At 37.1% G+C, this 12,258-nt stretch overlaps 1 protein-coding gene across 1 annotated transcript in view; it reads left to right on the top strand.

Moving 5' to 3' along the window:
- LOC107737852 (thyrotropin-releasing hormone-degrading ectoenzyme-like) overlaps positions 1–11,358 on the top strand; it is a 14,390-nt gene extending 3,032 nt beyond the window's left edge. Inside the window, exons 2-4 of the mRNA XM_016549478.1 lie at positions 2,470–2,743; positions 9,414–9,485; positions 11,344–11,358. Coding sequence (XP_016404964.1) covers positions 2,470–2,743; positions 9,414–9,485; positions 11,344–11,358 — 361 coding nt within the window. The remainder of the gene's footprint in view (positions 1–2,469; positions 2,744–9,413; positions 9,486–11,343) is intronic.
- Positions 11,359–12,258: the final 900 nt, after the last annotated feature.

The following is a 12,258-nucleotide window of genomic DNA, read 5'->3' as shown; positions in this document are numbered from 1 at the left end:
AAATTAATTAGTAAACATAATTTACGAAAAGTAACCCGCCAAATTGGCTAGTGATTTGACAGCGTTCCCCGCCACAGCTGATTTTTACCCGCATTTGGCGGGTTGGCGGGTGTTAATTTCAAACCCTGGTCAGGATGTCAGCAAAGTGTCAAGTACAACATGGAAGTGATAAGTTTTACAAACACAACTGCCAAGGCTAAAAATGTTGCTGTTTTCCAAATATTATTACAGCATGTGTTAAAATTAACAAGATATAATCTCTGGTTCTTGATTCATAATATTCACATTCAGGTTACGGTTGAGAACTGAGTAGGCAGTTCACCTGTAACTCTAACACTACTGTCTGCATGTAATTTGCACTGTCTCTGTCTCAGACAGTCACTGTTCCTCGCTGTTTAGGGAGGTCAGAGGTCATGTAGATCTGAATAAACACTAGTCAAATCTCTGGGTACTGAAGTCACAGCTCTGTCTGATGCGACGCTCAACGATTCATTTACTGTCAGACACTGAGACGTGACCGTGGGAAGTTTTCCAGAACAGTGCTAAACATTCATAAATATGCACACAGAGTTAGATTTACATTAAAATTACCTGCAGCATTATCTTAACTATTTATACAGTTATTACCATAATGCATCAATATATAAAAAGTGAGATTAGACAGTTGGGTTTAGGAGTTCGGTTGAAATGTGCTAGTGTTCACACTAAGGCAACCCATTTTAATTTTTGAAAACCAACAGATCACCCAATATCATATTATTCAGCTCTTTAAGCTCATATATGTATTAATTATAGTGTCTTACAGCCATTTACATCCTCATATTCAGAGTGATTTCAGCTAGACAACACTCAGTATTTCTTGTTTTCTGGCTTCTGACTCTTTGTCCTCTGAGGGAAAAATGGCTCATGTTTGAATCTTTGCCCCAGGTTTTCCTGCATTTGAGACATGTTTAAACCTTGTTTTACCCTGAAGGGATCGCTTTCATGGACACACTTCATAAACCTTTTGTCCATCCTCCAGTTGCCTTTCTGTCTTGGCAATAACTGCTGGACGTCTTCCTGCTTTCAGCTGCAAAACAGCATGTCAAGGGCTCAGTGTAACGTTTCTTTAACAACCCCATGTTTGATTCAGCACAAAGTGAGGTGTTGATATTGTGAGGTCCATTGAAGAGCACGTTTGAGATAAATTCAGCACACTGATGTTCAGACAGCGTCCCGCAGCAGCTCTGAGCTCCACAGGCTGTGAAGATCATTGAGTTTAGTGTAATCAGCGCCTGCTGGCTGCTCGTACATTCGTGAACGCTGAACGGCGGGGATCTCGCAGGATTGAGAAAATACCCGTGTTTATGTAGTTAGACCTGGCCACATGAACCGTGTTGTTAGTTCACTTCAAACCGACATCTGATCATCTGGTGTTTTTTGGAGATTTATCAGTTTTTCCTTCATCCTTCACACATTTTCAGGCACAGCCGTGTCACATTAGACAACAAACTCAAACGCCTCCATGTGTATCGCTGCAGGGATTTTCACTCTGACATCCCTGTCGAATCTCCTGTGTGTCTGCTAGTCGTCTGATTTCTCATCACCTCCTGCCACAGTCTCAACTGTTCTCTTTAAATAGTGTAAAGATGTTTAAATGGTACTAGCATCTATAAATATCAGAATGAAGGGGAGGTAAACAGATGGGACATTATAGACTCATTATACATTGCTACTGCATGAATGGCTGCTAATGAGAGTAAAAAGTTGTGATAGAAATGCAGGAGCAGAAAACCCTCCTCCCCCGTCTGCTGGTCATGCTGTGGGTGGTCAAAGCCAAATCTCCCTGTGAGTCGGGCTTTAATGTCCATTAATGCAGCTTTCTGGAATGCAGCTCACCGCTTTTCTTGCTCTCTAACTTTGATAGAAAACTTCCAAGGCTGTTTATAGTTTAGACTTATAATGATATTCAGACTCAGATGTGATTCTGATGTGGTAAATGTGTAGATTATTAATGATTCACTTAACATTTACCAATCCAACTACATGTAAGATGAATTTGACAGCTTTTTATTATTTCCTTGTCGTCTAAATTGGTTCACGCTGTCAATTTGTTGACTAATGCTGTCGCAGATGGGTTTAATGTTTACAGCTGTGACAGATATATCATTATTTCTGTGTAGTAATTCTGGTGTGATTTATATGTTGACATTTGATGTGATTTAGTTGCCAAAGTTAAAAAAAATCGGTTTTGTCCCTCTTCACATCAGGAAGCTCATTAGTGAGATAAAAATGCACAGCGATGAGTTCAGGGATGGCAGTCAGAGCTAATTTGAATTCAGGAAAGTCATGTGACAACCAGTTTAATGAAGTTCAGGTGAAATGACTTTTCACTGTAGACTCCTGGGCTATGTAAATAGCATATATTTTTCCAGAGATTTTTTCATCTCAACTCTCTCTCATGTTCTTATTCCTGGTGTTATTCTGCAGATTTCTTGCAGTGACGCAGTTCTCACCGACTCACGCTAGAAAGGCCTTTCCGTGTTTCGACGAGCCCATCTATAAAGCCACATTCAGAGTGAGTCTGAAACACGAGAGCTCGTATCAGTCGCTGTCTAACATGCCAGTGGAGGCCTCGACATCTGACGAGGACGGATGGGTGACCAACCATTTCTCCAGGACGCCCCGCATGTCCACGTACTACCTGGCCTGGGCCGTGTGCAACTTCACCTACAGAGAAGCAGTTACAGACAGTGGAGTTGTGGTGAGTCGCATTTAAAGCCCCTAAAACTCAAAGTTCGAAACAGTAAACTGAGATTTTATTATTCCACAACTGCAGTGACCCTTACTTGATTTAAAAGGTTCGTTTGTCACTTCTTGGGTCTGCTGGGGAAATTTTAGACACCTCTTTGTTGGCTCGTTTATATCTTTTTGGTAGTGTATGAGTACATATATTTAATTAAATACTGAAAAGTATTGATAAAACAGTTTAATCTAATTAGAAATTGATTACCCAATATTTGCACAAGCTATGCTTTTCTGTTCATTAGCATATTGAATAGCTTAGCAACATGATAACGTCTCATTTGTAGAACGCTATTGTTTATATACTGTAGTTGAGGGTCCATCTCGTTTAGGATGCTCCCTTAAAAGGCATCTGCCAAGACAGCAGGTTTTGGAACAGAGCTTTTATCTTGCTCACAGTGGATATGTTTATATGAAGCTTACTGTAAGTTTATATAGTCAATATAATGGTTACACAGTGGATGTGCTGTAAATGGAAAGGGTTGTCTCCACTAACATTAGTCCAGTGTCTACAACGTCATATAATTGCTTTTAAAAGGATAGTAGTCATGTGCAACACGCATTCACTTATGCTCGTGTCCAGGATTGTGTTCATGACAAACTCTTCTAGGTTTTATATATCATATGAACATGTTTTATGTGAATTATAGCAATTAAGATAATATTTGCTGTATCACTTTCATCACATGCACTTAAATGTTATTTTTTTGGCGCTGAATCATCACAGTCTAAGCGGCATCATCTGTCTGCCAACAGAGAGACATGGTTTATGCGTCGTGTTACTGATATCACGTTCAGTCAAAGCCCTGTTGTCATAGTAGACACTTCCTGACGGCTTCCTCAGTGGTTCCTGCTGTGTGCCCTTGGCCGGCCTCCTCCTCATATTAGTGTAATTACTCTGATCTCCTTCAGCATGACCGCGCTCTCCTTTATATCACTGCTGACTGTAGTGTGTGCTTCTATCTGGGGCACTTATACCCACTCTGCGGCTTGTAGCGGTTAGCCGCGAGCGAGCAGCCCCCATCAATCACATTAAAGCGGCTGGGCAGCCCCCTCGCACCATTCATCATAACTATTCGGCTGTGCGGAGCAAGAGGAAAGATCGTGGGAGAGGAACGTTGCAGAGGAGAGTGGAGTTATTACTCTGGGTTTATGGGGAAACACTGATCTACCACACACACACACACACACGTGTAAAAATCACATCAGACTCTGCAGAGGTTGGTTGGGCGTAATATATTACAGGTTTTAAGGCTTTAGATGAGGGGTCTCAATCCCAAATTACCTGAGCCAGGTGGTGTTCTCCATTGGGGGGCAGTTGAACAGTGTTACTTTGGGTTATTGCAACAATGAATTTTAACTATGTACATTTATTGCCACAGTTACACAGTTATTAATGCATTCGACTCATCTTTTCCTCACATCCAGCATAATGCTCCGCATGTTTAGTAGAGTAATGATGCCTGAGATTATGTTTCCTGAGAACCGCAGGCTTATTTGTTGTCGTCATCTAACCTACAGCTGTGTCTTTATATTTGTACTTTAGGATTTAATGAGCCATGATGAAAAAAAAAAAAATGAGGCTACTGTTTAACAATCCTTTACAGTAAAATAAGTACATAAGTCCAAACAAAAATGCAAAAAATGAAAAATGATTAGTGAGATGGGTTTAAGGATAAACTAATAACAACAGAAGTGCCGTTTGGAACTTTTTTATGGCCTGTTATCTCTATATTAATGACAAAATTACATACTATTCATAATACTATTCACTATACATGCACATAATTGTGCAGGATTCATTAGTGTGTTTTTCCTGAAGAAAAAAGGTTTGTTGTCATAATCTTTCATCCAAATGTAATAATTCTGTCTGCCTCTGAAATTGCTTTTCTTGTAATGTAAACGAGGTTGCATAGGTGGAGAAAAATAACAACATCCAGTAATATTATAGCCTAACATGTTTCCATCCATTTGTTCAATTAAAACCTGATGGATAGAACCAAGTTTCACTTGTTTTGTTTGTTTATTGTCTCTGTTTGCTTACATTCTTTTTTTCTTTTTAATGCATTAATTTGTTTTTGTTTGTTTATTGGTTGTTTGGATGTTGGTTTTGTTTGTTAATGGTTGCATTTGGGTTATTGTTCTGTTTAGATCTGGGTTCTGTTTTAAATGTTCTGTTTGTTTTTGTCTCTGCTTGAGTGTTTGGTATTTGGTTCTGTTTGAATGTTGGCTTTGTTTATATCTTGGTTCTATTTGTTTAATGGTTTTGTTTAGATTTTGGTTCTGTTAGTTTAAAAGTTTTTTGTTTGTTTTTGGCAATTTAGTGTTTGGCATGTTTGTTTTTTGGTTCTGTTTGTTTGTTGGTTCTGTTTAAATCTTGGCTCTATTTGTTTAATGGTATTGTTTGGATCTTTGTTCGGTTAATTGAAAGATTTTATTTGTTTGTGCATTTTTGGCTTTGCTTGGGTCAGGGTGTTTGGCATGTTTGTCATTTAGTTCTGTTTGGATGCTATTTTTAGTTGTATTTGTTTGTTTAATGGTTTTGTTTTGATGTTTGTTTTGTTACTTAATACCTTTTTTCTCTCTCTCTTTTCACTTGGGTATTGTTTATTGGTTCTGTTTGTTAAATTATTTTGTGTGGATCTTTGTTTGGTTTTAAATTATTTTGTTTGGATCTTTGTTTGGTTTTTCTATGCTTGGGTGTTTGTTTATTGGTTCTGTTTGTTAATTAGTTCTGTTTGTTTGTTGGGTCTGTTTGGGTGTTGGACAGCTCATTCAGTTTGATGGGAATTTAAGTGGTTCAGCTCATTGGTTTAGAGGTGCTTCGTTTGGCTACAGTCTTAAACATTCCCTCACAAAATCTACTCCATTAACATGAACATAACTGCTAATTGTTGATTTTTATTGGTTGTTCTGCTGTAAAATCAGATTGTAACTTGAATGCTCCATTAAGATTAATATAACTTGCAATTTTGAATTAATTCAATTTAACTGTTATGTTCCGTTCCTCACATTATGTCCAGTTATGACCAAACCATTTCAGATACAACCCTATATGCTCTGCAACCTCTGGGAGTGATGTCTAAGCCACAGAAAAATGTATTTCTCGAACCAGACAGTAAATAATCGTGCCGTCTGTGGCCCGCTCTCCAAAATGATTTGAAGCCTGAGCTTGGATCGTTTGTTTAATCATGGATCGTTTCTCTTTACCAGCCTACAGGGTTTAGTCAACCTGCTGCTGTGTGTGAATAATGCTGAGTCTTCATCATCACACACATCTGTTTTGGTGAACGTGACCTTTGTTTCGCCTGTATTGACCATTGGACTCTCTCTAGTGCGTCCCGTATTACAATTTGACCCTCAGGCCCTTCAGACTCATGATTTCTGACACATAAAAATACTAACACTCAACAGAGTTTCCCTTTCTGACCAGGTGTAATTTGAATTATTTAAACTGCTAAAATAAGAGAAAGAGGTTAGTTTGTTTAATGGTTTTGTTTTGATGTTTGTTTTGTTACTTAATACCTTTTTTCTCTCTCTCTTTTCACTTGGGTATTGTTTATTGGTTCTGTTTGTTAAATTATTTTGTGTGGATCTTTGTTTGGTTTTAAATTATTTTGTTTGGATCTTTGTTTGGTTTTTCTATGCTTGGGTGTTTGTTTATTGGTTCTGTTTGTTAATTAGTTCTGTTTGTTTGTTGGGTCTGTTTGGGTGTTGGACAGCTCATTCAGTTTGATGGGAATTTAAGTGGTTCAGCTCATTGGTTTAGAGGTGCTTCGTTTGGCTACAGTCTTAAACATTCCCTCACAAAATCTACTCCATTAACATGAACATAACTGCTAATTGTTGATTTTTATTGGTTGTTCTGCTGTAAAATCAGATTGTAACTTGAATGCTCCATTAAGACTAATATAACTTGCAATTTTAAATTAATTCAATTTAACTGTTATGTTCCGTTCCTCACATTATGTCCAGTTATGACCAAACCATTTCAGAAACAACCCTATATGCTCTGCAACCTCTGGAAGTGATGTCTAAGCCACAGAAAAATGTATTTCTCGAACCAGACAGTAAATAATCGTGCCGTCTGTGGCCCGCTCTCCAAAATGATTTGAAGCCTGAGCTTGGATCGTTTGTTTAATCATGGATCGTTTCTCTTTACCAGCCTACAGGGTTTAGTCAACCTGCTGCTGTGTGTGAATAATGCTGAGTCTTCATCATCACACACATCTGTTTTGGTGAACGTGACCTTTGTTTCGCCTGTATTGACCATTGGACTCTCTCTAGTGCGTCCCGTATTACAATTTGACCCTCAGGCCCTTCAGACTCATGATTTCTGACACATAAAAATACTAACACTCAACAGAGTTTCCCTTTCTGACCAGGTGTAATTTGAATTATTTAAACTGCTAAAATAAGAGAAAGAGGTTAATGAATTAATATAAAGCAGCATATTTCATTCATAACAGCAGCCATGATTAAATTCACTGGTTTAGTGTCAGTCAGTTTTTATTTACTGTATCTTATCATTAAAATGTTCTTGCAATATCTAATCAAAATTCAACACCACTATACTAAATATGCTTATTACATATTCATGAAATTACTCAGAATGATCAAAAAGCATGTTTAGTGCATTTACTGGACAAAATCATGATTTTAGCTGTAGAATACAAATGCCTTGAAACGTCTATGTCGGTTTCAAAATTAAAATATCCATTATACCAGCATGAATGTCCATCCTGATCCAGGCTGAATTATGCTAATTTGATTCTGGTTGAGCTGTTAAACCAGACTAACTGGTCTACACAACACAAGCTAGTGACTAGCTAGATGTTCTAACAAGGAATCAAATTGTGTAAAACTAGAAAATCATTTAGAGAAATGAATTGTAAAGCGCCTGAAGTATCTGACACAGTCAAACATATATAGAATAATAACTCAACAGGTTGTTAATATCAGGTCAAGTGCTGAATGTGTTGACTGAAGCTTCATTTTTTCACCAGAAAGAGCTTGTTAGTGGATCAATGTCGGAGAGACTCTCTATTAAAGTTCAATTAACCCCATTTAAGTCTCTGTCAAGCTGCCTTCAACAAAACCAAACAAACAAACAAATGAAGCAGTCAGATTGAACAATCTCCACACCGGCTGATTAATGAAGCGTCTCTTGATTGTCAACTTGAGTGCTTTGTCTAATTACAGGTTGTTTTAAAATCACATTGATTTGATTGAACTTTGAATCATTTCCACAGCCCTAAGTGCCGCCCATTCATCTTTATATCAGACACAGAGCTGATCGATACACCAGCAACATGTGAGGTAAACAACACGTAATTCAATGTGCATTGCTGCCAGGCTCTGAAACAAAGCCTTTCCTGCTGCTTGTTTTGCACTGTAACTCTGTTAGTGTAGGAGGACATTCATTCTGACTAGATGGATGCCCGTTCAGAAAGCCGTGCCGTGCATCAGCCTTCGGCTAAAAGAGTCCAAGATCATTTTTACTGTGGGAATATATTTCCCACAGAGCCACACCTCACACACTTTCCCTCTCACACTTTCTCTCTCACATGCATATAATAGTTCAGAATAATGCAAATGCTTTGTCTTTGCTTTTTCATGGAAATCTAATTTGTTTCCAAAGACAAATGGCTAAAATGCTATTTTATCAAACAGCTGGCTTACAATTGATGGAAATAAGCAAATTTTAAACATAAATGTATGAAGGAGTTTTCAGCAGCTACAGCCCAATAAGATTATGGTTCATGAAAGTGCAGGCAGTTCATTTAAAGGTGCCATAACGCCAGTAGAACAGGCTGCCTACTTTTCAAGTGGCCTTGGTTCTGGAAGTGTATATATATATTTTTTTTTTTCCCCCCAGTCAATAAGGATTTTAAATGAGTTGTTCAATAAAAGATTAGGCTGTGTATCAAACCAACCCACTTTGAGGTGAATCAAAAATGACGAACTTCAATTTGATTTTGAGTATGTGAAAACTGGAAGGTAGGCTACATCTTCTATGGGTGAATGAACTACTCATCCCATGAAGCATTGCAAATCAGAAATAGTGGTACAAAATGTTCATTATATATATATAAAAAACTATATATTGAGTTTTAATTAAGTCTTACTATTTTTATGTCATTCTCAGTGGTTTAATGTGGGGGACAATCTCTGCTAAACTGATTTCCATTTCCTGTGCCGAAGTGACTTCTGTGATTGTAGGATCTCTCTTCAGGGTATTATGGGTAGTGTATTTTTTAACTAGAAATTCTGTAATTAAAAACAGTGACTACTGAAGCTCATCTCCCTGTAGTCTGTGAAGAAAATGAAAGGATTTTAGCTTGTGGAGTATAGGTGACATTTATACTTTTTAATGCCTTGCTCAGTGGATGAGGGGTGGAGAAAAGTACACTTGAAAGACAAATGCAAAATTCACAAGCCAGATGAAGGCATTTGGCAGATTATGTTCACAATGGATTACCCTTGGAACTTAATCTTTCAAGTCCATAACTGTTATCCTTGAGGGAATTCAGGTTAGGAATAAACACAGAGCCATATAAGAGTCATTCATTCAGCACCTGAAACACTTTGACTTCTGTTCTCTCTCCTCTTATGTTGCGTTGTCATAGATTCGGCTGTACGCCAGACCTGACGCCATCCAGAGCGGATCGGGGGACTACGCTCTGCACATCACCAAGAGAGTTTTTACTTTTATTGGTGCAAAGATGAGTTGTGGTGATATTTATTTTGTACAACATTTGCAACTGCTTTTTATCACTTAATTAGAAGCACCACAAATTAAAATTGTCATGTTATAGGGACTACTGAACAGACATTTAAAAGTTGATTTTAAAATGCAAAGTATTTAAAATTTAAATTAAAATAAAGCTATGTAAACACTTGCATTTTTACAACACTACAAGTGTGTCCCATCAGTTAATGAAAAGTTCGACACACACTTGTGGTCTACATGCTCACTTGAACACTTGGGGTCACTGTATTGACGTGTGTGCTACTGTATGTTGTTGTAAGTGTGCGTGCGCTTGTGCTGGACTGCCTTACATCAGACTCTCTCAGTGCCAGTATTTCGCTCCATTGGGTTTCTGTCAGTTCTCTGTATTCATTTGAATACAGTCATCAATCTCTCTGGGCTTCTGTCTGTCTGTCTTTCACTCTCCTCCCCCGCCTGCTCACTTCCTCTGTAAATGTGTGTGTTTGTGCATTTGCGTGTAAGTGTGTATTTGAGTGTGCAATGCATGTGATATTTCCTTACTCTCTTAAACGCTCTATGGGAAGCTGTGTTATGGAACATGGCAGTCGATATGCTAAAGTAGTTTGCAGCAGCTGATGACCATCTTAGACCAGCAAGCATGTACCAAAACACAGTGGCCAGCTTAAGCTGGATTTTCCAGCAGGGTTTTTTAAGGACTTTAAATCTATAACTAACTAAATCTGTAATTAAATCTTAAATATTTAGTGGTAGTGAGGAAAATGTAGCACTCTTGGTAATGTTAGTATGTGAAAAAGAAGTGTGCTTGTGCATGTGCACTTGTAGTGTGCTTCAAATCGTAGATATTTAAAATTTAAATTAAAATAAAGCTATGTAAACACTTGCATTTTTACAACACTACAAGTGTGTCCCATCAGTTAATGAAAAGTTCGACACACACTTGTGGTCTACATGCTCACTTGAACACTTGGGGCAAATACAGGAAATACGTCATATAAGTGGTCAAGTGCAAAGACCGCAAGTGTGGGTATTTGGACAAGGCAAATATATATTATGAAAAAAAGTGCACTTTGTAAAAATGTCATATTAAAAGTGTTACTTTAAAGTATATTTTAAGTCATTGTTTTGATAATCTTTTTTCACGATTTAAAGAAGTACACTTATTTAGATACATGCTACATCCTAAAGCACATTAAAACACATTAATTATATTAAATATAAAAGTAATTATGATAATTTTAGCCTGCAGTGTGTTTGATATTACATTTAAAGTTAATATATTTTAAATGTGCTAAATTGCAACTTCATCATTACAAATGTGCAATTACAAATATATTTAAATGGCATACAAATTTCAATAGAAATGACATTATAGTATATTTCAGTTTACCATAAATGCTTGTCGGTACATTCGACAATGTAGTTTAAACATATTTCAAGAACAATTAAAATAATTACATATAACTTACATATAAAGATGTAGGCTACATAAGTTGGTCAAAAAAGCTCTACAAAGTTTAGCCAACTGCATTTAATATAAATTTAAATTATAATACACTTTCATTTAATTCTAAATTACATAATTAAGTGTATGAAAACAGTACATTTAGCTTGCAATATATTAAAGGCAAGGCAAGGCAAGGAAAGTGATTATAAAAATGATTATACATAAAATACAGTGCAATCAGTTCGGACGTCGCACAGTGCTCATTCAATAAATGCACAGTTAAACAGATGAATTTTGAGTCTAGATTTAAATGTGGTTTCATAGCTCTATGCTCATACTGAATGTCAACAACATTTTGTCTATTTTCATTTGTGAATTTTAGCAGAGACCACGTTGACACTTAAATAAAAGACAACTTACTAATGTTTTAGCACATCTGGGCCCGTATTCATGAAAAATCTTAGTGCTAAGAGTTGCTCGTAGTAACAAAATTCTACGAAAATTCTTAGAAATGTGGGTGTTTCCTCTTAAAATTAAAGAAAAGATCCTAGTAAAGAAACATGTAATTCAGAAAGCATCTTAACCCTTAAAAGAGGTCTTAAGGTCCAAAATTGTTAGGAGTACGGACGAGGACTTTTAAGAGGCTTAAGAGTTTCTTTAGCAGTGGAGAAAATGGACGAAACATGTAGAGGGAGAAGAAATGTGTTGCACAGTGCATGACAGTGAGTTAATAAGACGCTACACATTAGATTGTGCAGGGATTATGTTTGTGACCGATCTTATTAGAGATAAAAGAGGTCTTAAGGTCCAAAATTGTTAGGAGTACGGACGAGGACTTTTAAGAGGCTTAAGAGTTTCTTTAGCAGTGGAGAAAATGGACGAAACATGTAGAGGGAGAAGAAATGTGTTGCACAGTGCATGACAGTGAGTTAATAAGACGCTACACATTAGTGTAGCTAATGTGTATAATCCGTGCAGGGATTATGTTTGTGACCGATCTTATTAGAGATACGCTAACATCTCCGACACTGCGCAGATATGTCATAGCGCCAGAAATGGAAGTAATCACTACATTAACTTCATTAACATATTTGGCAACTGGAAAAATGCAACTATGCAGCAGTGATGATTTGGGTTGGTCACAACCTTCTATAAGCAAAGTGACAACACAAACAATTGTGTCGCTGTTCATTTCCTATAAAATACGTTATGACAGCATGGTAAATAAAAGATAAAGAATATATATACATATATAATGTGTGTGTGTGTGTGTGTGTGAGAGAGAGAGAGAGAGAGA

This window comes from Sinocyclocheilus rhinocerous, unplaced genomic scaffold, assembly GCF_001515625.1.
Source record: "Sinocyclocheilus rhinocerous isolate Xijiao unplaced genomic scaffold, SAMN03320098_v1.1 scaffold3086, whole genome shotgun sequence".
NCBI lineage: Eukaryota > Metazoa > Chordata > Actinopteri > Cypriniformes > Cyprinidae > Sinocyclocheilus > Sinocyclocheilus rhinocerous.
The sequence above is the reverse complement of the archived record's forward strand: the minus strand, read 5'-3'. Positions and strand labels throughout refer to the sequence as shown.